The 24857-nt window shown below is 50.7% G+C and overlaps 1 protein-coding gene and 1 non-coding gene across 2 annotated transcripts in view; both read right to left on the bottom strand.

Annotated features, from left to right (window-relative positions):
* Window positions 1–2108: 2108 nt before the first annotated feature.
* On the bottom strand, window positions 2109–2212 carry LOC133061118 (U6 spliceosomal RNA). Its single transcript, XR_009693948.1, has one exon. It is a non-coding gene; the product is annotated as a U6 spliceosomal RNA (small nuclear RNA).
* Window positions 2213–9773: 7561 nt separating this feature from the next.
* ECE1 (endothelin converting enzyme 1) overlaps window positions 9774–24857 on the bottom strand; it is a 63874-nt gene continuing 48790 nt past the window's right edge. Inside the window, exons 11-19 of the mRNA XM_061148105.1 lie at window positions 24499–24609; window positions 22886–22984; window positions 22205–22282; window positions 20616–20719; window positions 17200–17310; window positions 16343–16410; window positions 15370–15560; window positions 12806–12901; window positions 9774–12126 (exon numbers count right to left, since the gene is read on the bottom strand). Of these exons, the coding sequence (XP_061004088.1) occupies window positions 11950–12126; window positions 12806–12901; window positions 15370–15560; window positions 16343–16410; window positions 17200–17310; window positions 20616–20719; window positions 22205–22282; window positions 22886–22984; window positions 24499–24609 (1035 nt within the window). The 3' untranslated portion in view covers window positions 9774–11949. The remainder of the gene's footprint in view (window positions 12127–12805; window positions 12902–15369; window positions 15561–16342; window positions 16411–17199; window positions 17311–20615; window positions 20720–22204; window positions 22283–22885; window positions 22985–24498; window positions 24610–24857) is intronic.

The raw sequence follows: 24857 nt of genomic DNA on the forward strand, positions 1-24857 counted from the left end.
CTGAGCTGGTTGTTGCTGGTTGTCATATAAAAATTCACTTTTCGTCGCATGTTTTTGAGAAATGAGCACTGTTGTTGCATAGAATAAGAGAAGATGACACTTCAAAATGACGATTTTTTGATTTGCAGTCAGCTCATGAGGCACCCACTTACCGAGCTTTTTCACCTTTCCAATTTGATTCAAACACCAAATGACCATAGAATGGTCGATGCTGAGATCTTGGGCAAGCTGTCTTGCAGTTGTAAGAGGATCAGCTTCGATGACCCTCTCAGGTGTTCATTGTCAACCTTGGATGGCCATCCAGGCACTCCTCATCTTCAAGGCTCTTGTCTCCTTTGCAAAACTCGTTGAACCACAATTGCGCTGAACATTCATTAGGAGTTCCCAGACCAAATGCGTTGTTGATGTTGCAAATTGTCTCTGCTGCTTTTGAACTCAAATAAGAATTGCTCTCCATTTTGAACTCGAATAAGAAAATCACTCGAATTTGCTTTTTGTCTAAAATCATTTCATAGTCTAAAATACATATAAAGTAAATAGCAAGTAATAGTTCATTAGCAAAAATCTTATAAACCAAGAAATGTGCTTGAAAATGATGTAACTACACTTATTTAAGAATGTACTTCAATATCAAATGGCAAATTTCAACAATCAGTTCAGTTCATTCGCTCTGTTCAGTCTGACTCTCTGTGACCCCATGGACTGCAGCACGCCTGGCCTCCCTGTTCATCACCAACTCCCAGAGCTTGCTCAAACTCATGTCATTGAGTCAGTGATGCCATCCAACCATCTCATCCTCTGTCGTCCCCTTCTCCTCCTGCCTTCAACCTTTTCCAGTATCAGGGTCTTTTTCAGTGAGTCAGTTCTTCCCATGAGGTAGCCAAAAGTATTGGAGTTTCAGCTTCAGCATCAGTCCTTTCAATGAATATTCAGGACTGATTTCCTTTAGGATGGACTGGTTTGATCTTCTTGCAGTCCAAGGGACTCTCAAGAGTTCTCCAACACCACAGTTCAAAAGCATCAATACTTCTGTGCACAGCTTTCTTTATAGTCGAACTTTCACATTCATACATGACTACTGGAAAAAACCATAGCTTTGACTAGATCTTTGTCGGCAAAGTAATGTCTCTTCTTTTAATTTTATTTTTTAAATTGAATTTTATTTATTTTTTAAAATTTATTTTTGGCTTCACTGGGTCTTAAATGTCATGCATGAGCGCTCTGGTTTCAGTATGTGGGATCTTAGTTCCCCAATCAGGGATCGAATCTGCATTGGAATGCGGATTCTTAACCACTGGACCACCAGGGAAATCCCTCTCTGCTTTTTAATATGCTGTCTGGGTTGGTCATAGCTTTTCTTCCAAGGAGCAAGCATCTTTTAATTTCATGGCTGCAGTCACCATCTGCAGTGAGTTTGGAGCCCCAAAAAATAGACACTGTCACTGTTTCAATTGTTTCCCCATCTATTTGCCATAAAGTGATGGGACCCAATGCCTTACTCTTCATTTTTTGAATGTTGAGTTCTAACCCAGCTTTTTCACTCCCCTCTTTCACTTTCTTTTTTTTAAATGAGTAAATTTTTTTTTTTAATTGTAGTGGTTTTTGCCATACATTGACATGAATCAGCCATGGATTTACATGTATTCCCCATCCCGATCCCCCCTCCCACCTCCCTCCCCATCCCATCCCTCTGGGTCTTCCCAGTGCACCAGCCCTGAGCACTTGTCTCATGCATCCAACCTGGGCTGGTGATCTCTTTCACCCTTGATAGTATACTTGTTTCAATGCTATTCTCTCAGAACATCCCACCCTCGCCTTCTCCCACAGAGTCTAAAAGTCTGTTATGTACATCTGTGTCTCTTTTTCTGTTTTGCATATAGGGTTATCGTTACCATCTTTTAAAATTCCATATATATGCGTTAGTATACTCTATTGGTCTTTATCTTTATGGCTTACTTCACTCTGTATAATGGGCTCCAGTTTCATCCATCTCATTAGAACTGATTCAAATGAATTCTTTTTAACGGCTGAGTAATATTCCATGGTGTATATGTACCACAGCTTCCTTATCCACTCGTCTGCTGATGGGCATCTAGGTTGCCTCCATGAAAAATATGGAATGCTTCACGAATTTGCATGTCATCCTTGCACAGGGGCCATGCTAATCTCTGTATCGTTCCAATTTTTGTATATGTGCTGCCAAAGCGAGCACTCCTCTTTCACTTTCATCAAGAGGCTTTTTAGTTCTTCTTCAATTTCTGCCTGGAGTAGGCAATGGCAACCCACTCCAGTACTCTTGCCTGGAGAATCCCATGGATGGAGGAGCCTGGTAGGCTACAGTCCATGGGGTTGCTAAGAGTCGGACACAACTGACGTGACTTAGCAGCAGCAGCACTTTCTGCCATAAGGGTAGTGTCATCTGTGTATCTCAGGTTATTGATATTTCTCCCAGCAATCTTGATTCCAGCTTGTGCTTCATTCAGACTGGCATTTTGCATGATGTACTGTGCTTATAAATTAAATAAGCCAGGTGGCAATATACAGCCTTAATGTACTCCTTTCTCAATTTGGAACCAGTCTGTTCCATGTCCAGTTCTGACTGTTGCTTCTTGACCTGCATACAGATTTCTCAGGAGGTCTGGTATTTCTAAGGTGGTCTGGTATTCCCATCTCTTTAAGAATTTTCCACAGTTTGTTGTGATCCACACTGTCAAATGCTTTGGCATAGTCAATAAAGCAGAGGTAGATGTTTTTCTGGAATTCTCTTGCTTTTCTGGTGATCCAATGGATGTTGGCAATTTGATCTCTGGTTCCTCTGCCTTTTCTAAATCCAGTTTGACCATCTGAAAGTTCTCAGTTCATGTACTGTTGAAGTACATGGAGAATTTTGAGCATTACTTTGCTAGCGTGTGAGATGAGTGCAGTTGTATGGTAGTTTGAATATTCTTTGGCATTGCCTTTCTTTGGCATTGGAATGAAAACTGGCCTTTTCCAGTCCTGTGACCGCTGCTGAGTTTTCTAAATTTGCTGACTTACTGAGTGCAGCACTTTCACTGCATCATCTTTTAGGATTTGAAATAGCTCAATTGGAATTCCATCACTTCCACTAGCTTTGTTCATAGTGATGCTTGCTGAGGCCCACTTGACTTCACTTCTAAGGATGTTTGGCTCTAGGTGAGTAATCACACCATTGTGATTATCTGGGTCTTGAAGATCTTTTTTGTACAGTTCTTCTGTGTATTCTTGCCACCTCTTTTTAACATCTTCTGCTTCTGTTAGGTTCATATCGTTTCTGTCCTTTATTGAGCCCATCTTTGCATGAAATATTCCCTTGGTATCTCTAATTTTCTTGAAGAGATCTCTAGTCTTTCCTAGTCTATTGTTTCCTCTATTTCTTTGCATTGATCACTGAGGAAGGCTTTTTTTATCTCTCCTTGCTGTCCTTTGGAACTCTGCATTCAGGTGGGTATGTATTTCGTTTTCTCCTTTGCCTTTCACTTCTCTTCTTTTCTCAGTTATTTATAAGGCCTCTTCAGACAACCATTTTGCCTTTCTGCATTTCTTTTTCTTGGGGATGGTCTGATCCCTGCCTCCTATACAATGTCATGAACCTCCATCCCTAGTTCTTCAGGCACTCTGTCTATCAGATCTAATCCCTTGAATCTATTTGTCACTTCCACTGTATAATTGTAAGGGCTTTGATTTAGGTCATACCTGAGTGGTCTAGTGGTTTTCCCTACTTTCTTCAATTTCAGTCTGAATTTGGCAATAAGGAGTTCCTGATTTGAGCCACAGTCAGCTCCCAGTCTTGTTTTTGCTAACTGTATGGAGCTTCTCCATCTTCGACTGCAAAGAATATACTCAGTCTGATTTCGGTGTTGACCATCTGGTGATGTCCATGTGTAAAGTTGTCAACAATGCAAAGTTCAACAATGCAAAACTGAAGTTACTTTTGCACCAACTTAATAAATAGTTTTTAAAATGCTAACCCTTTGCCTATCTTTCAGTTCTACCATTTTCTCTCTGACCAGTTTTACTTCTTCACCTAATTTTCACTCTCATGGTTGCTTTCTGGATTTTCTTCAATGTCCTTTATTAAGTTTACATTTGGATCTATTCTCCCTTGAACATCTTTTTAATCTTCATTTATGATACGATTTTGGTATTTTATTCTCCATCAGTCTGCACCCACAGGCTTGCAGCTGTATCTGATGTGACTTCTCTTGGAATTTGGATTATTTCTCTGCTTTGGTTAATTCAAAGATTCTTGTGTGGTTTTATTTCCTTTCTTTGTTGATTTACTTTCTTTTGGGAGGAGGGTGAGTGGGTTGATTTGAAATTAGGGAGCCACCGTTTCTTCCAAGCCTGGAAGTCCTGGTGAATGCACCTGATATTGAAAAAACACTGTTGAATTGGCCCTAGCGGTGAGCAGCAGTATCTAGTTTCCTTTATTCTCATCAATGCTTCATGTCAAATACCATCACTTTTGTCAAGCTGATGGGTGAAAAGTGTTACCTGATTGGAATTTTAAATGCATTTCCCATATTATTAGTGGGATTACCTTTTCAAAATAATTTTTTTTTTTTTACTGTTTTCTTCCCTGAATGAACTCTTTAAATCTTTTGCTCTCTTTTTCACCTAGTTGGCTGTTTTATTTTATGAGTTGTTTATATATGTTCTGGATCATTAGCTGCACATGTTGGAAATTTTTTCTTCCAATCTGTCTCTTATCTTTTAATTAATTTTTTTAAATTGAAGCACGGTTGATTTACAATGTTGTGTTAGGTTCAGGTGTATAGCAAAGTGATTCAGATACGCGTGTGTGTGTGTACTTTTTTAGATTCTTTTCCATCATAGGTTATAACAAGATATTGAATATAATTCCCGGTGCTGTATAGTAGGTCTTTGTTGTCTAACTAATCTTTTAATTTTATTTATTATATCTGGTTTATAAATGAATTACATTTTGATGTTGCCAAAGATATTAATCTTTTCCTTTTTTTCTTCATCGTGTGTCTGAGTGTGTGTCTGTGACTTTTTGGATGATAGGATTAAGGTATGTTTTAATTTCTTTAGAGGTTTTTATATTTTTAGAAATTCTACAATTACGTTCCTATTTATGAATAGTTGTGTCTTTTCAAAGATAGCTTTGCCTACCCAAACTCTTAAACAACTTCTCTTCTGTTTCATCTGATACTTTTATAGTTATTGCACGTTTAGGTTTCTAGTATATATAGAATTTATTGCCATGATCACTGCGTGTGAGAACTGTGTGAGAAAGGCAAGATCTCATTTTTTCCTGGGTGGGTATCCTAACATGGATATCCTAACATTTATTAAATGGTTCATCATTTCCCGACTGATTTAAAGGGCTTTTTTATTGTTGTTTTTCAGTTGCTAAGTTGTGTCTGATTCATTTGCCATTCCATGGACTGTAGCCTGCCAGGTTCCTCTATGAGACTTCGCAGGCAAGAATACTGGAGTGAGTTGCTATTTCCCTCTCCAGGGGAATCTTCCTGACCCATGCATCAAACCCTTGTCTCTTGCGTTGGCAGGTGAATTCTTTTTTACTAAGCCACTTGGGAAGGGCTTCCCGGGTGGCGCTAGTGGTAAAGAACCTGCCTGTCAATGCTGGAGACATAAAAGATGCGGGTTCGATCCCTGGGTGGGGAAGATCTCCTGGAGAGGGAAATGGCAACCCACTCTGGTATTCTTGCCTGGAGAATTCCATGGACAGAGGAGCTTGGTGGGCTACATTGCACGGGATCGCAAAGGACAGGACATGACTGACTGACTGAGCATGAGCCACTTGCGAAGCACCCCCTCTTTTTCTCCTATACTAATGCCCACATACACATAGAATTGTTTCTGGTTCTCTAATCTATTCAAGTTGTTTTCATTTCTTTAATCCTATGCCTGCATCATGTTATACAACTTACTAAAGCTTTATAACATATTGTGAGAGGCCCAGCTCCCTCATTAATTTTTTTCAAAATTGTCTTGGCCCTGGTACATTTTCCATTCCATGTGAATCAGCTTATCAAATTCCATGGAAATTATCTTGGAAGTTTGGTTGAAAGTACATGGAAATTAGAGATTCATGTCGGGGAGACCTGACATCTTTTATTGTGTTGAACTTTTCCATCTGTGATAAGGATATTCATCTGCATTTATTCAGGTCTTCTTTTATGTTCCTCAGGAAAGTTTTACAGGTTTTTTTTTTTTTTTTAAGGGTTTTGCCCATTTTTCATTGTTTTATTACTGTAGTAGATTCTTAAAAGTTTAGAATATTGTCTTATCCCTCCTTCTGCAGTTCCTCAACCCTCATGGAGAGTCTCTGCTGAATCCTTTAGCTTTCACAGTTGATTGTTATTACTAGATTGCATGTGTGTGCGTGCTAAATCACTTCAGTTGTGTGCGACTCTTTGTGACCTTATAGACTGCAGCCCACCAGGCTCTTCTGTCCATGGGATTCTCCAGGCAAGAATACTGGAGTGGGTTGCCATGCCCTCCACCAAGGGATCTTCCCGACCCAGGGATTGAACCCGCATCTCTTATGTCTCCTGCATTGGCAGGCAGGTTCTTTACCACTAGCGCCACCTCGGAAGCCATAGTTTGCATACATTTTCTAGTTAGTCACATCTTGCATGTGTTTCTATCTCTTTAACTGTATGGTAAACTCCTAGAGGGTCGAGCTGGGGTTTTAATATTCCTGCTTGGGGAGGGGGGCATGTTTTAAGAAGAGAGGATCTGTCACTTACAAAAAAGGGAGGAGGTTCAGGAAGGGAGAGGCACGAACTCCAGGGAAGAGAAAGGAGCCTGTTCACTTGGTCATGGGGAAAGGGAGAGCGTCAGGAAGATGGGCTCTGCAGCAAGAAATGTCTCCCTTCTGCACCTTCAGCCTGTGTGTGTGTGTGTGCACACGCGCGTGTGCACGTGTGTGCACGTACATGTGCGTGTGCGCACGTGCGTGTGTGTGCACGTGTGTGTGACTCTCAAAGTGGCCCTTTCTTGGCAGCCTCTCACATTTCCCCAAGTAGCTGCCTGGCTTCAGAATCCGTCTCTGCCACAGCTCCCTGGTGATCCGGGTGATAAAGCACCTCTCTCAGAAAGCTGCTGTGAGCCTTCAAGGAGAGGATGTGTATACAGCACATGGCTCACAGCCTGACTCGCAGCAGGCATGCAGTATGGGGAAGCTTTTTTAAAATTCTGCATTCATTCATTCACTGGCAAGTGTGTGTGTGTGTGTGTTGGGGGAACATTCTACTCTGAAGGACAGGCAGGAGAGGGCCTGGACTGCGTAATGTGCAGAAAGGAGACTCAGGCGGGAGGGGGAGCTGGTGACGGGGAGCGAAAGTAAGATCTTTAAACAGCTTACTCTTTTTTAATCTTCAGGTGATGAGACTATGAGTGACTTTTTTTTAAAACTTTGTGGTGGGGGTATAGTTCTGAGCAGCGTACTCCTCTAGGACAGACAGCAGTGGGAGGGTAGGAGGCCAGGCTGTCCCGCTGAGAGACGCTGGAGGCCAGGGGCCAGGCACACAGGTCGGTAAGAAGGTTCGCCTCCTGTAAGCCGGCCGACGAGCTTCCAAGTGCATCACCGCCTCCAGGATCTTCACATCTCCCCAGCACCGTGGGTCACAACAGAGAGAGCTAATTGTCTGTTTGAGAGCTGGAATAGCGGGATCTAAGAGAAGAGAAATAACTCACTCCCTTTAAAGCAAGGCAGCGGGAGGAGTCCTGCCTCTCAGATAGGTGCTTGCCTGGGGCCATCACTCCGTCCACTCTGGGGCGTGAATCTCAATCCTCCCCCTTCAGCCTAGGCTCAGATGAAATCTCTCCCCTTTAGCAAGTGTTCTCCGTCACCTCAGCCCACGGGACTTGATCTCTTAGGTGCTGGTGTGCTGTGGGGTGGCTGTCTCAATCGTGTCTCACTTACAGCCATTGTCCGTTCCCTCATCCATCCACCCACCCACTCACCCGTTTCTCCAATAGTCCCTGGCTGGTTCCGGGCACTGGGCTGCTGGGGGTGGGGCAGGCACCTCCATAGCCTGCAGAATTGGGACCTGTATTAGGAGCGGAATTTGCCCCCGCCCCTCCATTCATGTTGAGGCTGAAATCCCCAGTACTTCAGAATATGACCTTAGAGGGTTATATCACATGCAATTAAGATGCATGTAATATATGTAACATATTACATATATATAATATGTAATATATATATATAATGCATGTAATATAAGTTCATTACATGAACTTGGATGCAGTCAAGATAAGGTCAGGGGACTTCCCTGGTGGTCCAGTGGCTAAGACTCCGTGCTCCCAATGCTGGGGGCCTGGATTCAATCCCTGGTCAGGGAACCAGCTCCCTCATACCACAGCTAAGAGTTTGCATGACACAAATAAAAGATCCAGCGTACTACAACAAAGACCCAGCGCAGCCAAATAAATAAATGAATACAAGTGAGGTCATTAAAGTAGGCCCTGGGCTTCCTGGGGGACTCAGACCATAGAGTCTGCCTGCGCAGGAGACGCAGGTTCCATCCCTGGGTCGGGAAGATCCCCTGGAGAAGGAAATGGCAACCCACTCCAGTATTCTCGCCTGGGAAGTCCTGTGGACAGGCAGTCCATGGGGTTGCAAAGAATTGGACAGGACTGAGTAGCTAACACTTTCGCTTTCAGAGTAGGCCCTAATTCAATATGACTGATGTCCTTATAAAAACAGAGAAGAACACAACATTGTTAATCGACCATACCTCAATATAAAATAAAAATTAAGTTAGAAAGGAATTTGGATACAGAGGCAGACACACACAGGGAAAACATCATGTGAGATGAAGGCAGAGACGAGGGATGTTTCCAGAAGCACCAAAGGGAGAAGTTTTGGGAGCACCAAAGAGAACCAGCAAACCCTGGGGAGATTCTCCCTCACATTCCTCAGCACGAATCAGCTCCATCTCAGACTTGCAGCCTCCAGAATGGCAAGAGAATGCATTTCTGTTGTGTAAGGTACCATGCTGTGACACTTTGTTATGGCAGCCCCGGCTGTAAGTCTGGTAGGAGAGGGAAGCCTGTTCCAGCCACCTGATCTGGACTGCAAGTCAGGAATGGCTTCCTAGAGGTGATGCTGACCTGGGCATCGCAGGATGAGTAGGAGTTCATCAGCCAAAAGAAGTCAGGGTAGGGTATTCCAGGCAGAGGGAAGAATATATGTAAAACCCAGGAGAGGCATGAGGGTATGTCAGAGACTCTTCCTTGAACTGCCTGCCCTGCCCAAGCACCTGAGGCCTGGAAACAGTGATGACATCTTTCATTCCAAGATAAGGGAAGAAGTATTTTTACCAGGAGGTCCCTTGAGCCCATGTGGCGACTTGCATCGTTCTCACCAGCAGGGGGCGCTCACACGCTCTTGGTGATGACGGAAGGAGGGGCCAGGTGGGCACAGGCATTCATTAGTCAGGGTCCAGGGCTTCTGCTTCCCTGGTGGCCCAGCTGGTAAAGAATCCCCCTGCAATGTGGGAGACCTGGGTTCGATCCCTGGGTTGGGAAGATCCCCTGGAGAAGGGCAAGGCTACCCACTCCAGTATCCTGGCCTGGAGAATTCCAGGGACTGTATGGTCCACGGGGTCACAAAGAGCCGGGCACGACTGAGCGACGTTCACTCACTCAAGGCCTCTGCTCCGGGGAGGAGGCGCGGCCAGCCCCGGGGACACTGGCGGCTCCACGGGACACACCTCTCGCCTGGGGGAGGACACACACCCGGTCACACGGCCTTCGGTGTAAGTACTTTATTTCAGTTACAATGGTGCCACACAGGACTACAGTAGCACGAAACGTGATAATACAAAAAAATAGATCCCCAGCTGCAAACCCCACACCCCTGTCCCCGCAGAGGCGCCGGCCCCGCGGGGCTCCCCGGGCCTGGAGGGAGGGCGGCTCAGAGGGCGGCTGCCCAAAGCTCGGGGGTGGGGCTCCCCTGGCTTCCATCCCTGCCCTGCCTCTGGCTGGACCCTCGGCCCTGGGACGCCTGCCTTCGCTGGGGGGTCCTAGTCCCCAGACTAGGGGGCTGGGACCCTCCTCTGGGGAGGCTGGAGGGCAGGAGAGAGCCTGGCCGGCCCCCGAGAGCCGGCCCTCCGTGGCGGGATGAGAGGCAGGCTCCGAACTCCGCCCCTTCTCTGCCCCCGGCCGCCGCTTGTGGGGGCCAGGGCCTCACCTGGAGCCCCCCGACGACCCCCGCCCCAGCTCAAGGGCGGGTGAAAGGGCGCCTGGCGGTGGCCGAGCTGCCGTCTGCTCCTCCCGGGAGGACTGACTCCTCTGGGGGCGGCGGGTCTCCTCTGGGGGCGCCCGCCTCCCCAGGGGGCCGGCCTGGGGCTCCGTGAGCTCCGCTCGGTCGGGGCGACCCAATGCGGCCATCCCGACAAGCTGTGGCCGCGCGGAGGAGACGCATTCCCGGTGCCCTGACACCTCAGGCCAGACCCACCGTGCCTGCCCCCTGAACCCCCCTCCCCGGGCTAAGAGCACCCCCCAAGAAGAGGAGGGTCCACGGCCAGTACTGTCTCCACTCAGCCAAGGGGCTGAGGGTGGGCTGGAGCCCGGGGCACGTTCAGGGGGTCCCCAGACTCCCGGCTGCGGTGCCGCTGACCGGCCAGCCGAGCCGCTGGGCAGCCGTGAGGGGCAGCTGTGTGGGCCTTGGGTCGGAGGGCATGGCCTGGTGTTCCAGACAGGGCACGCGGGAGCTCCCTGGGGATGCCGAGGGCCCCTGGGGGCAGAGGGCGGTCTCCTCCGGCAGGGGTGCAGCCCCAGATAAGGCACTGAGCGGGGAGGCTGGGGCTGGCAGGGGTCCTGGGAGCCAGGAAGGGAGGTGGTGGAGGTCAGAGCCCAAGGGAGGATCCAGGCCCGGGGCGATGAGCGCTGCTTTCTCTTTTCTTCTTCCCCGGGGAGAAGAGGTGTGCAAGGCAGACTCCGAAACGGCTGGGATGGGGCGCTGCAGAGCAGCCACGGGTCCCGGGCTGACGGAGGCGCCCAAAAGCAAGGGGACGGAGAGAGGGCCCCATGGCACAGCAGAGGGCTCTGGCGGGGGGTGTCAGCCTCGCAGGGCTCATGACCCGGGGCCGGGGTGCTCAGGCACCTCCAGGCTGGGGTGGAGGGCACAGACCTGGCCTCACGCAGCCATCAGTCCCCTAGTGTGAGTCTGGGGGCCAGAGTTTCCTTGCTGGGGGTCCCCCTGATGGACTCTGGGTTCAGAGGCAGGCACCCCCGGGGGGAGCTGCCAACGAGCTGCCCCTCCCTCTGCTGGGAGCAAGAACCAGGGGAGGGGGCTGGAACCACACACCCCAAAGGAAGAAGCACCTCTCCACGTGGGGACCTGCTCGGTGGCTGGGAATCCTGCTTCAGCCCAACCTTGTAGCGAGGAAGGAAGAGAGGGGGGGTAGTCAGGGGCTTTCCCTTGTCCACAGGTTATTTAGAAAAAGAGAACATAATAAATATACCGATCCTTTCCTTAAAAAAAAAAAAAAGTGTTTTAAATGCATCATTTCCCTGAAGATTTCCAGTGTATTCCACAATGTTTAAAAAATAGTTTCCCCAAAAATATATCTTTAAAGCATTTGACACAGTGGTATTTGTGGTATATCTGGTGCTGCATGTGGGCGGAGGGGGCTGGGCCCCCCTGCCCTTGTCGGCGAGGGTCCAGACCCGGTGGGCAACGTGGCTGATGCCCCAACACCCATCAGAGTTGACACACGTGTGCCTGGGATGACCGGGTCTTCACAGGGGGTCAAATCTCAGATTACGGTGAGAGCTCACATCACAGGCTTGGTTCCGGCTGACCACCCTGCAGTGTCGGGGGAGGGGGCTGGCTGCCGGATGGAGGGGGCAGTCTTGTGGGCCCGGGGGGCATGTTCTTGGGCCCCCCTTCGCCCTCCATCTCGGCTCGGGGTGCTTGGCCCTTCACCAGACTTCACACTTGTGATGTGGGTTCATGGGTGAGCCGGGCGGGCAGTGGAAGTGTTCTGAGAACTCCTTGGAGTTGGAGATGGAGCCGATGACTCGGAAGCGGGAGGGGCTGTGGGGATCGGTGATGAGACCTTCGTGCGAGCTCTCGGGGGTGCGGACGGAGCACCAGACCTTTGAGGGGGTGACAAGGGAGAGGGCGGAGTCACTGCGGGTCCCCGAGGCCGCCAGATTTGCCCCATCACCCTAACAGGGAAATAAGTGCTCCTCTGGTTCTGAGAGCCCCCTGAAGGGCCCGCCACCTGGGTCAGGAAGAAGCAGAGGGCTGGGGGGCCTTCATCCAGCTTCCTCTCCTGCAGCAAGACCAGCTGAATGTCTGTCCCAGGCATCTGCATTACGCTTCACCTGCACAAAGGATTCTGCCCCCAAACCAGTTTGAACACTTTGCACTGAGTCCAGATCACTCCTTTCCTGGGCAGAACCAACTGCCTCATGGCCCTGTGACTCTGGGCACCAACAGAAGGCTACATGCTGATTGCCAACTCTAGGGACGACCTGGGACGCCTTGAGTTTAAGACATTTCTAGAACCGCAGAACTGGGAGGGTCCTTAGCCATCCAAGCAAACCTGTCCTCTCCTCTACCTGATGCAGGAATTCCTCTAACAGGGTTCTCGACCCTTCCTTGAATTTCCCCAAAGATGAAGCTTGCCTTCTTACAGGGTAAATGCCCTGTGGATGCACCCACGAGCTAGGGCTTCTCTATTTGAAGAAATTTGCCTTTTGGTTTTCAGCGCTCCTGGAACTCAAGATGGCAGACTGTGCTTGGGTATTAGCTTTTCTCTAAAGAACTCACCTGTGCAAAGCCCAGGAAGAAGAGCTGGTTGTTGGTGAGACCCAGGGTGGGCAGCGTCTGCTCAGCCCCGTTCTTCTTCACCCAGTTCTGGTAGGCCTGGGGGGAGAGCAGAGCTCAGGGTCCCCGTGACATAGGAAGAAGTTGGTGGCAGCGGGGGGCTAGTGGGGGGAGACCTGGGAAGATGCACCCCGTCGGGACAGGGCCTGGCTTCTGGGGGTCTTGGGCCTCAGCCCTGAGCCCAACTCAGCCTAGAGGAGCCGCCCTCTGCTGCACTCATCCCAAAGGGAGCTCATTCAACCCCACGGCTTTAAGTACCACCTCCTTCTAAATACAGTTGCACCTGCCAGCCCCAGCCTTTCTTGGGAACATTCAACTGCACCAGCTGGACATCCAAGATGCATTTTACACACACACACACACACACACACACACACACACACACTGCTTTCCCATTACAGTAAATGATGCCAACGACGAAAGCTGAGCACCAAAGAACTGATGCTTTCGAACTGTGGTGTTGGAGAAGACTCTTGAGAGTCCCTTGGACTGCAAGGAGATCCAACCAGTCCATCCTAAAGGAAATCAGTCCTGAATATTCATTGGAAGGACTGATGCTGAAGCTGAAGCTCCAATACTTTGGCCACCTGATGTGAAGAGCTGACTCATTTGAAAAGACCCTAAAGCTGGGAAAGATTGAAGGCGGGAGAAGAGAACGACAGAGGATGAGATGGTTGGATGGCATCACTGACTCGATGGACATGAGTTTGAGTAAACTCCAGGAGTTGGTGATGGACAGGGAGGCCTGGCATGCTGCAGTCCATGGGGTTGCAAAGAGTCGGACACGACTGAGAGACTGAACTGAATTGAACCACCCAGTTACTCAGGCCCAAACCCCAGGACTCTCCTTTGATTCATCTTCTTTCAATCAACCAAACAACCCCAATCTAACCACATCTCACCCTTCACGTTGCTCTAGCCCATCTCTTGCCTGGACAACCTCACAGCAGCTTTCTAACTAGTCTCCTTGACCTCAAACTGGTCCGATTCCAACCCCCTCCCAACACAGCAACTCAGGTCATCCTCATAAACAGGGGCTGGCAACATTTTCTGTAAAGGGTCAGAGAGTAAGTCTTTTCAGCTTTGGAAGCCAAACAGTTTCTCTGCTGCAACGGCTCAAGGAACACCCTGATATATGAAAGCAGTCACAGGCACCACGGAGATGAGTGGGTGTAGCTGTCCCCTCTCTCCCACAACTTTATTTTTATTGATTTAGCCAGCTAAGGGTTGGATGTGGCCCACAGGCTGTAGGCCTGCTGACCTGGTTGTAGAGGGTGACGCAGATCCTTCCCCTGTGTGAACCCCCGCAGTGGCTCCCGCTGCAGCCAGAATAAACACCAAGGTCCTTGCTCAGTCGAAAGAGGCCGTAGCCGGGACAACCGCTCCAGCCGCCCCTCCTGCACCGGGCCGTGCCCTCCATCCCTGCCCGTCCGTCTTCCTGTCCTGGACTGTGCGAGGCTTGGGTCCACCTCACGGCCTCGGCACTTACTGTTCTTCCCTGCCTCTTCCTCACCCTACTGGACTCTGTTCCAAGGTCATCCCCTCTAGAAGGCCTCTCCTGACCACCGTCTCCCCTATTTTTCTTTATTCCTTTGGCCTGTCTCCTCTTCTTCGTCTTATTAGCACCTGACATCGTCACACTTATCCGTAGGGGTGTGAACTGCCTTTCCTCTCCCTCCCTGACCCGCTACAGGTGGGAGCTTCACGAGAGCAGGACCCGTTGCTGTTTCATCCCAGAACCGCCAGCACCAAAAACAGGACACGGCAGGTCAAAAGTGTGCAACACACTTTCACCGACTAACGGACGTCAGGCAAGTCACCGGACGTTTCTGGTTGTTTCTGTCGCCTGCACAGTGGGCGTAAGATACCTAATTGCAGGGATCTCAGGGGACCCGGCCCACAGGCCTCAACACACAGCATCTCTCGGGCTTCCTGCTCTTGCTGCCACGGGGAGGAGGAGGAGGTTCTGCCTTAGCCTCTGGCATCTCTCCCTTCCAACTCAGCCAACATCGCTGAGGGCCACCCCGGACTAGACCCTGTGCCCAAGCTGTCACGTGCCATCTCTCTCACACCCAGCAATGCAGGGATGAACACAGCCACACGCACCGAGGCTCAGGGAGGCTGAGTGACTCATTGCAGAACCAGGACCAGAGCCGGGACTGGCTCCGTGACCAGTGTCCCCCTCCCTCCCTTCCCGGGGCCACTGCTGCCTGGGTCAGGGGTGGCTCCCCCTGCAACGAGAGGGACAGGCAGGTCTTCAGGTGGGTCCAGCCCAACCCTTTCTGGAGGCTGAACCTGGGGTACACAGCCTCTGTGTGCCAGTTCTGAGCTGGGTGCTTCACAGACACCCTTACACTCGGTCCTCACGGCCACCCATTCCACAGATGCGGCAACTGAGGCCCACAGACCCGTTGCACATGCCCAGCTTGTCTCCCACCACTCTCAACCGAGGAGCACCTGGCCAGACGGAGACTTGGGTCTGGGGTGTGCAGGGAGGGGCCACATACCCGATAGGCCGCCTTGAGGCCCCCGTTGTCCGCGATGTTTTCACCGAGGGTGTGCCGGCCGTTCACCGGCTCCCCGTTCACGCTGTAGTTGCCGTACTGCTCCACCATGCACTCGGTCTGCTGCTTGAACGCCTCCACGGACGAGTTCTTCCACCAGGGCCGGAGGTTCCCGTCCTTGTCGTACTCTCGGCCTGCGGGGTCAGAGGGGAGCGTCAGGCCGGGCGGAGAAGACACACAGCCAGAGCCCCGTGCTGCGGTCACGCCTCTCCTCCCAGGGAGAAATCAGCCAGCCACGTGTCCGGCCGTCTACCCCCCAGCACTGCGGAGATGAGGCCGGGCTGGGTGCTGAGGGACCTGGATGAATCAGCCGGTCTGGGGCGGGGTGGGGGATGGAGGAACGTGACCAGACTGAGGACCCACACGTTCAAAGTTTCGGTGGAGCTGGATTCACCGTCGAGGCTGGTGAGGGGCCTCTGACCCTGCGCCCAGCGGCAGGGTGAAGGTCACAGGAAGGTCCTGCCTCCTCATTCTCGGTCTCGGGGTCCCCGAGGCAGGAGACAATGAGGGGGATTCTGGACGTTAGCTGGTGAGGCACAAACTCTTCTACTTGTTGTTGGACCAGAAAAGTCTCTGGGGTGGTGGAGAAACGTTTGCTCCCCACTGACTATAGGGGGGAGCGCTATACAACCCCCGCACTGCACACCCTCGGGGAGCAGGGTGTCCCACTGTGAGCCTGCCCAGTCCTCACAATCACCACATGATCACGCCCATTTCACAGATAAGAAGATAGAGGCCTACGGAAATGATGGGGCTTGTGAGAATCCACACAAATTGGTAGGTGCCTGGGCCAGTATTTTAACCTTCTATCGCTTTCTGTCTCCAAGGCTAAGATGCATAAAAGCAAAAAAGCAGGAGTAGTGGGGCCAGGAAGCCGGCGGGGATTCATTTGAAGGGGACCCCGAGGAACCCGTACCTTGATCATCAAAAGCATGAGTCAGCTCGTGGCCCACGACGACACCAATGCCGCCGAAGTTTAAGGCACTGGAGGGGGAGAAACGGGGGTGAGGGTGATGCCATGTGCAGAGGGCCCACCACTTCCTCAGTCTGGAGACACGGGAGCTGGGCCCCCGAGCCGGCCAGGGCCTGGAGAGCCGGCTGTGTCAGCCTGTGCCCGCTGCACTCCAAGCACCGTGCCAGGCACTGCCCTCTTGGGTTAGCGCAAAGAGCTAGGCCTCAGTAACTGACTATAAGGGGGCAAATGGAGGTGTGGGATTGTTCAGCCACTTTGCCCAAGGGCCACTCAGTCGGCAGAGAGCAGGCCTGGGGTTCAGATCCAGGCCTGTGTGGAATTCACTTCCGAGAGTTCTCACCCTTCCCAACTTCCAAGCTGGGACTGTTCTAGAACACCACTAGAGGGGCACTCCCCTGTTTGGGGCTCCTGCCTCCATGATGGCATCACCGACTCGATGGACATGAGTTTGAGCAGGCTCCGGGAGTTGGTGATGGACAGAGGGGGCCTGGCGTGCTGCAAAGAGTCGACACGACTGAGCGACTAAGCTGAACTGCCTCCATGATGGGCCCCTGAGTTCCCACTATGTAGGGACTTCGAGGTCTAGGAGACCCCGGAGGGAAGCATAGGGAGTGAGCGTGTTGTTTCCATGGCAACGTCTCCTGGCTAGTGGGACAAGGAGCCCTCGGTGAGACAGGCTTGCAGGCGGGGTCAGCTGTGGGCTGACCCTGCTGTCAGGCTGGGCTGGGGGTCTGCTGAGGGGTCGCGGGGGTGGGGGGCGGGCAGGGAGGAGATGGGACGGAGCCCCAGGAGCGTCCTACTTGGGTGAAGAGCGGGTGTAGAAGGGCGCCTGCAGGATTCCGGCAGGAAACACGATCTCGTTCTTGGTGGGCGAGTAGTAGGCGTTCACCATGGGCGGGGTCATGCTCCACCTGCAAGCAAGACACTCGTGGAAGCTCCGACCCACGGGGGACAGCAGGCGGGGACAGCCCATCTGCGGGGTGTTGGGAGCCCTGAAAGTGTGGATTCCCCTTGACCCCGGCCCAGGGCACGCAAGCACGAGGTAGCCCTGCTTTTGAGAGAGGAAACTTAGAAACACCCAAATGTCTGTTAGGAAGGAACTGGTTGAATTCGATGTCACATCGCACAGGGAGACCCCTGCAAAGAGCAAAATGCGGTAACTAGTAAGGACCTACGGTAAAGCACAGTGGTCAAGGCTTCTCAAGGCTCTGTCAGGCCTGTACGGGGAAAGGATCTAAAAAACAGTGGGTATGTGTATGTGGAGAACTAACTGGTTCGTCTTGTTGTACCCCTGAAACTAACACAACTTTGTAAATCAGCTGTACTGCAATAAAAATTAAAAACCAAAAAAGAGAAAAGAACTCCCAGTTTTCCACCATGGTTGTACCATTTTACACCTCCACTTGCCAGGCTGGATATTTCCAGGTGCCTAGCATCTTCTTCAGCATTAGAAACTATCAACTTTAGCCGTGTTAGCAAGTGTACAATGAAATCTCATTTTACATTTCATTTCACTATTAAAAATGTTGAACATCTCAAAAAAAACCCACAAAGAACAAAATGGACCATTCTATACTATAGAAGTCATTATTCTCCAGGCTCAAAAATGAATCTGCCAGCAGTTTTCAAACTGTGCTGCATGGACACCTGGTGAGATGGGAAGCCCCCAGTTCCCTTTCAGGGGCTCTGTGAGGCCAAAACTATTTTCATTAAAATACTAAGATGTTATTTACCTTTCCCACTGTGTTGACATTATACTGATGGGGGAAAGGCAACGCTGGGTAAAACTGCTGGAGCCTCAGCTGAGTCAAGGCAGTGGTACCAGTTCAGTTGGTCACCATGTTCTTCACCAAAAAAAAGGTCTTTTCACTTAAGAACATCCTTGATGATGCAGCATAATAATTATTAACTTCGTTAAACCTAGACCCTTGAGTACAAGTCTCTTAATAGTCTGTGTGGCCAGATAGGAAGCACTTGTAAGCATTTCTGTTTTTATTTCTTTTTTTAATCTTTTGGCCACACTGTGGCATGTGGAACCTTAGTTCCCCGACCAGTGATTGAACCCATGTCCCCTGCATTGGAAACATGGAGTCTTAACCAGTGGACCACCAGGGAAGTCCCAGCATTTTTTTTTCACAGAATGCCATTTGTAGTTGAGAGGATGATGGGTGTTTGGCAGGCGTTTTCTTGAAAATGAAGAGTGAGCACATCACCTCAAGCAAAACAACTGACGTGGTTTGTCAGTTGATAAAACTGACAAATGATAAAAACTCAAGGTTTCAAAACAACTGAAATTTCAAGCAAAAACTTGAAAAACTGGTATCGGCCATGGCAAACTTGATAGCTGTCCAATACCTAGACTTTCCTCTGGAGGTCAGCAGTGATATTACCCGATGTGGATTTTTCTGGATATATAATATATAATGAAGATATTACTGTTTGGAAGATATGTGAAACTCAGTGAAGCATTGTTTTCCAAATCACCAATGCATGGCGTTACAAAGTCACGCATGGGTAAAGGAAGGATCCATTCAAAGGGCCAGACATACTGATGAAACGTTAGTGTAACAGAATGTGAAACATTTATGAGCATGGCTTCAGGCTCTGCAGCACAATTAACCAGATAATCTTATTTGCAAAATAGAAGCAGAGACACAGAGCCAAAAAACAAACCTATGGACGCCAAGCGGGGAAAGAAGGGTAGGGTGAATCAAGAGATTGTAATTAACATTCATATACTACTGATACTATGAATAAGATAGATAACTAATGAGAACTAGTATAGCTCAGGGAACTCTGCTCAGGGCTCTGCAGTGACCTCAATGGGAAGGAAGCCCGAAAAAGCAGGGATATATGTATAGGTATAGCTGATTCATTTTCCTTAGGGTAGAAACACAATATTGTAAAGCAACTATATGCCAATAAAAATTAATTAAAAAAAAGTACTGCCTGTCACATTTTGGAGTAGTACCAATGAAGGATGTGCACACGTATCAAAAAGACTTAAAATATTCTTTCCTTTTCTAACTACACATCTGTGTAAGGCTAGAATATCTTTACACATTTCAAAACAATATATTGCAGCAGGCTGAAGGCAGGAGCAGATGTGCGAGTCCTGCTGTCTCCCATTAAGCCAGACATTAAAGAAACTTGTAAAAAGTAAAACAATCCTTCTCTTTTTAGTAAACTTTAAAAAACAGTTCTTTTTCATAAAATTTTCAGAAAAGTCAGTGCAATCCCCATAAACAAGCTTCTGGGGGTTCAATGATTTTTTTGAGCATAGAAGAGGCTCTGATGATAGATATTAATGAAAAATTTGGCCTCCCAATGATTGTTCTGATATGAAGGACCAGTGGGGGGTGGAGTGAGACAGAAAGGATATTTTCTCCGAGAGCCTAGCTAGTCACTATGTCTCCTCCAGGTGAGTCCCACAGAGATGCATTAAGCACGGATACATTAATGAGTAGGAGACTTAATTTAAATGGAAAAGTTTAAGTTAAAAGACTTCTAGTAAATTCACAACACTGGGGTAGTGCCTGCAGCATATTCTGGAGATAAAAGACCACTTTCTGGTGTGTTTAGGGTGTACCGTGGTTGAAGACAGAAAAAGAGCAAACAGAGATTTCTAACCCTTGTTGTCCACAAGGGGGAACCAGGGGCAAAGAGAAAGAAGCGGCTTCCACCCTTTGGCTTCCCTGAGGCTCAGCAAGTGAAGAATCAGCCTGCCACGCAGGAGACACAGAAGTGGGGTTGATTCCAGGGCCGAGAAGATCCCCTGGAGTAGCAGCTGACAACCCACCCCAGTCTTCTTGCCTGGGAAATCCCGGGGACAGAGGAGCCAGGTGGGCATCGGTTCATGGGGTTGCAAAGAGTTAAGACACAACTGAGCGCGTGCACGTGTATATACACACACACACACACACACACACACACACATCTTATCTGCAGACAATGAAGCAAAGGCTTGAACACCGCAGTGGCAGAGCTGGGCAGTGAGGTCAGGTGGACCCCCCCTCTGCCAACAGGCCGGACACTAAGGATACACGGGCTCAGGCTGACCCCGGCTCCCGGCAGCCGAGCGGGATAACAGCAGTCCCCACACCCCAGAGGGCCGGCAGGACAGCTACATCCCCGCACACGCTTCAGGCTGAAGGAGCGCTGGGCCCCACACCCCCCGCGGGAGCCCGCGTCCCCCCAGCGAGGCCCAGGGACTCACTGATCTCTGTTGGGCGCTTTCCGGAGCTGGTCGGCAGTGACCCTCCAGGAGAAGTTGAAAAACCGCATGGCGTTCTCGAAGTAGAGGTCTGGCACGGCGGTGTACTATGCAGGAGGGAGCAAGCCACAGGGTCAGAGCACGCTCAAGGCCTCGGACACAAACCCTGTCTTCTAAAACCGAGAAAGCTGAAACCCTGTATGGCCTGGGCACTGGTCCGCAGGGCAGACAAAAACGGGGGGCTTGGGGCTGCAGGCTGGGGCTCTTTCCTTGGCCCTCATCCTGGCCGGGGGCTGGCATCCTCTCCCTTCAAGGACACACTAAGAGCTTCACCTGGGGCGGCCCAGCAGGGCCTCGGGGCAACAGGAAGCCCCTGCCATCATGCCAGGGCCTTGGGTGGGCAATACGTCCAGCAGGGTCCAGAAATTTCTGCAATGATGGCCAGGTTCTATGCGTGTGTTGTCAGATATGGTCGACATCAGCCGCATGTGGCTCTAGCTCATTTCAAATGTGGTGAGTGCAACCTTTTAATTTAATGAATTAATTGATTTTAATTCACAAAAGTAGAGATCTGTGGCTAGTAGCTGCCACACAGGCCAGCACAGATCTCATAAATCCAGGGGGATCTGTGAACTATTAGGGCGCAGGCATGACTGCACCCCTTCCTCCCCACTCAGCCTGGCCTTTCGGCTCTTGCCACAGGTGTGAGGTTCTCTCTCAGGCCTGCTCTTTACATCAGGGCTCCAGTGAAAGGCCAGGCGCTTGGGGTCCAGACTCTAGTCCAGACGGGGTCTGCCTGGGCTGTCTCCAGGAGCCCCTCATCTTGTATCATGATACCCTGGAGCGTCTAAAATTATTCTCAAGGAAAAAGGCTGTGGATGAGTCCCATATTCTCAGCCGTAATTTTCATATTCTTAGGTTTTAAATATAACCATAATGAGAGGTTATTATAATTTCACAAATGCCTGAATTCACAAATTTCAATTACATGGTATAAAACGTTCGGGGCAGAAGCACAATCCACTTAACGGAGTGATTTGCCCAAAGCTCTAACCACCAGGGACGTATCAACTACCCTGCTGCCTGAATTAAGCTTAAACATGCATCTGGGGTTTAAGCTTCCTCCTTTCCATTAGCATTTCAAGGTCTGAACAAGAGGTCCAGGTTTCTCTGGGGAGGTGGGGAGAAGCCGGGGGACAGGAGACAGGTCCAGGTTTCTCTGGGGGCTGGCAGGTATAGGGGCTCCACTCTGATGCTTTTAGGGATGCAGATCATCTCTACGCCTTCTGTGATCTGGTTGCCCCCCTCCCCCATTAACTCCCACTCATTGAATGGAGCGGACTGTGCTGTGCTGGCCAAGGGCTGCTGGTGGGTCCTGGGGGGCAGGGGCCACCGGCTGGCCCCAGGGAGGAAGGAGGAGAGATTGGCCCCCTGGTGCCCAGTCCATCCCCAGACCCCACACCACTTCATCTCAAGACGTCTTGACAGTCATGGTGCTTCCAGCAGCCCACCCAGATCAGCCTCTGCCCTACCCTCGCCCCCCAGGGGCATTTCAGGAATGCAAGGGGGCAGAAGGCAAGGGAGCCACTCACGTCATTGAACACTTTGTCCAGTTCCTTGGGGTCCATGATAAAGTTGGGATAGCCTATCATGTTGTAGATCGCGTCCGCCTGGGCAGGAGAGACACGGAGGACAATGAGTGCCCAGCAGGGCTCTGTGGGTGGTGGGCTCAAGGTCGGGGCCCAGGGAAAGTGGCCAGGCTCCTCCCCGCGCAGGGCTTTCACGGCCCTTTCTCTTGTCTAACTTCTGCTTGTCCTTGGGATCTCTGCCTCAATGTCAGCTCTCCCGGGAAGCTTTCCGTGGCCTCCCTGCTGCTCTGGACCATGTCCACTCCACCGTCACGTCGCTCTGCACCTCTCCCTTGCACACATTTTTTTTTAAATTATATTTATTTGGCTGTGCTAGGTCTTAGATGCAGCACGAGGGATCCAGTTTCCCAAACAGGGATTGAACCCGGGCCTCCAGCGCTGGGATCGCAGAGTCTCAGCCACTGGGCCACCAGGGAAGTCCCTCCCTTGCACGCTTAGCATGGTCTGTTTCCACCCAGTCATTAATCCGAGCCATGTGTTCACGGCTCTCCCCCCATCGCACTGGACTGCCCGTGGCATCCGTGGTGGGCTCACCGGATAGAGCCAGCCCCTCCTTCGTCCACCTCCTCCTCTGAGGTCGCTGCCCTCTGTGCGGGGCCCCTCCCAGCTCCCGGCCAGCCTCACCTTTTCCTTGGCCGATTTCCGAGTATCTTCATCCATCCACTTCAGGGTGCTCAGGCTCTCTTCAAATGCCTTCTTGATCTCCAGGATGATTTCGCTGGCCTGAGGAGACAGTTAGGTGTGGGCACTGACCTTGCCCATGGGCAGCGGGCATCTCCTGGAGAAGGATGCCATGGGGCCAGAGCCTGAACTCAGATCCTGGCTCCAGGCCTCATGCTCCGAGGTGCTGGGCTGAGGAAGGGGGTCCACAGCCACGGTCCCCCAACCTCCTTCCTCTGAATGCTAGCATCCTGTGAGATGAGGCGGATTTCTATAAACAGGGCTCCCTGGTCACTTACACTCAGGGCAAGCTCTGGGAACATTGGAAAAGACTCTTATGGCAGGACTTATCAGTGCCTTTACTGAGCGCCATGCCCTGCGATTCTTTTCAGAGATGTTAGGACATGTAGCTGTTCTCAGAGGTATCAGATGATGGAATTCCTTTCGGATGGACTGGGCTTTAAAATCTAGAGAAGCCAAGTTCTGAGGGGTGGTTCCAGAAAGATTCTGTTCAGGCTGGAGATGAATGTCAAAAGCAGATCCAGAGGCTGAAAAAGACTCCGGAGCAGAGGAATGGGAAGTCGGGCAGCAGGAGGAGCAGACAGACTGAAGACAGACAGAACTCGACTCAGAATCTGCATCAGCCAGTAACAGGAAGGTCACGTAAGAGGTTTGAATCAGTCTGCTAACCTCTGACTGCAAATAAAAATCTGTGCAGTTAAAGTTAGTAATAAAAATGGGACCAAAGGAAATCAAGCCTGAATATTCATTGAACGACTGATGCTGAAGCTGAGGCTCTAATACTTTGGCCACCTGATGCGAAGAGCCAACTCTCTGGAAAAGACCCTGATGCTGGGAAAGACTGAGGGCAAGAGAAGGGGACGACACAGGGTGAGATGGTTGGATGGCATCACCGACTCGATGGACATGAGTTTGAGCAAACTCTGGGAAGTGGTGAAGGACAGGGAAGCCTGGCGTGCTGCAGTCTGTGGGGTCGCAAAGAGTCGGACACAAGTTAGCGGCTGAACCACAACAAGGAAGACATAGCAGCTACCGCTCCGTGAGCCCTTATTCTGCGCCAGCTGCTCTCCACGTGCATAATGCCATTCAGTCTCCGCCTGAAGGATGGGCGCACCCACCTCCATGTCCATGGGGTCAGAGTACTGTCCCAAGACCCCCCACCAGGAAGAGATAAAGCTGGCATCCGGGCTGGGGCCCGGCTGTCTCCAGATGCTCAGCCACGGGTGTCCTCTGCCCGCCATCACTTCATGTCAAGCTGTTCGGCTAACATGACCTCTCTGGGCCCTGCCTACCCTTGGAGGTGGAGACGGCTAGACCAGCCTCCCTGGGAAGCCAGGAGGGCTACATGAAATCCCACAGACAAAGGACCGGCCACTGTGATCATGCTCTCTCTTGTAGGTAACTCAGATTACGCAAGGCTTTAGAAAATGGAACCTTGGAGTTAGGGCTGGAGCCCTGGCCTGGGGGAGGGCTGGTCCAGAGCGGATGACAGCGCGGCCTGGCAGGCTCACGGGGGTGGCGGGTGTGACGTCCCTCCGCGCGCGGCGGGCACTTACTATGTTCTTGCTGTCCTCGGCGAAGGTCGCTTTGACGAACATGGGGCCCAGGGCGAAGCCAAGGGTGTTCTCTGTGTCACTCACGCAAAACTTCCAGCGGGGAAGACAGGTCTGGAAAACACAAGTCAGAGGCGTTACCTGGCATTGTCTGTCCGGGAGGCGGGACAGCGGGGTCCGTGCTTCCGTCCAGAACTGGAGGGAAACCTTTCCTGACCCAGCGGAAGTTATTTTAGGCCCAGGGATCACCCTAATCCCTGTCATCCATCACTTCCTGCAGAGTGCTCCACAGATGCCAGTGTGTTCTACAGAGCCACCAAAACAGACCTGGGAGGCAGATGAGGACACAGACAGTCCTCAAG

Source organism: Dama dama, chromosome 8 (assembly GCF_033118175.1).
Source record: "Dama dama isolate Ldn47 chromosome 8, ASM3311817v1, whole genome shotgun sequence".
Lineage (NCBI taxonomy): Eukaryota > Metazoa > Chordata > Mammalia > Artiodactyla > Cervidae > Dama > Dama dama.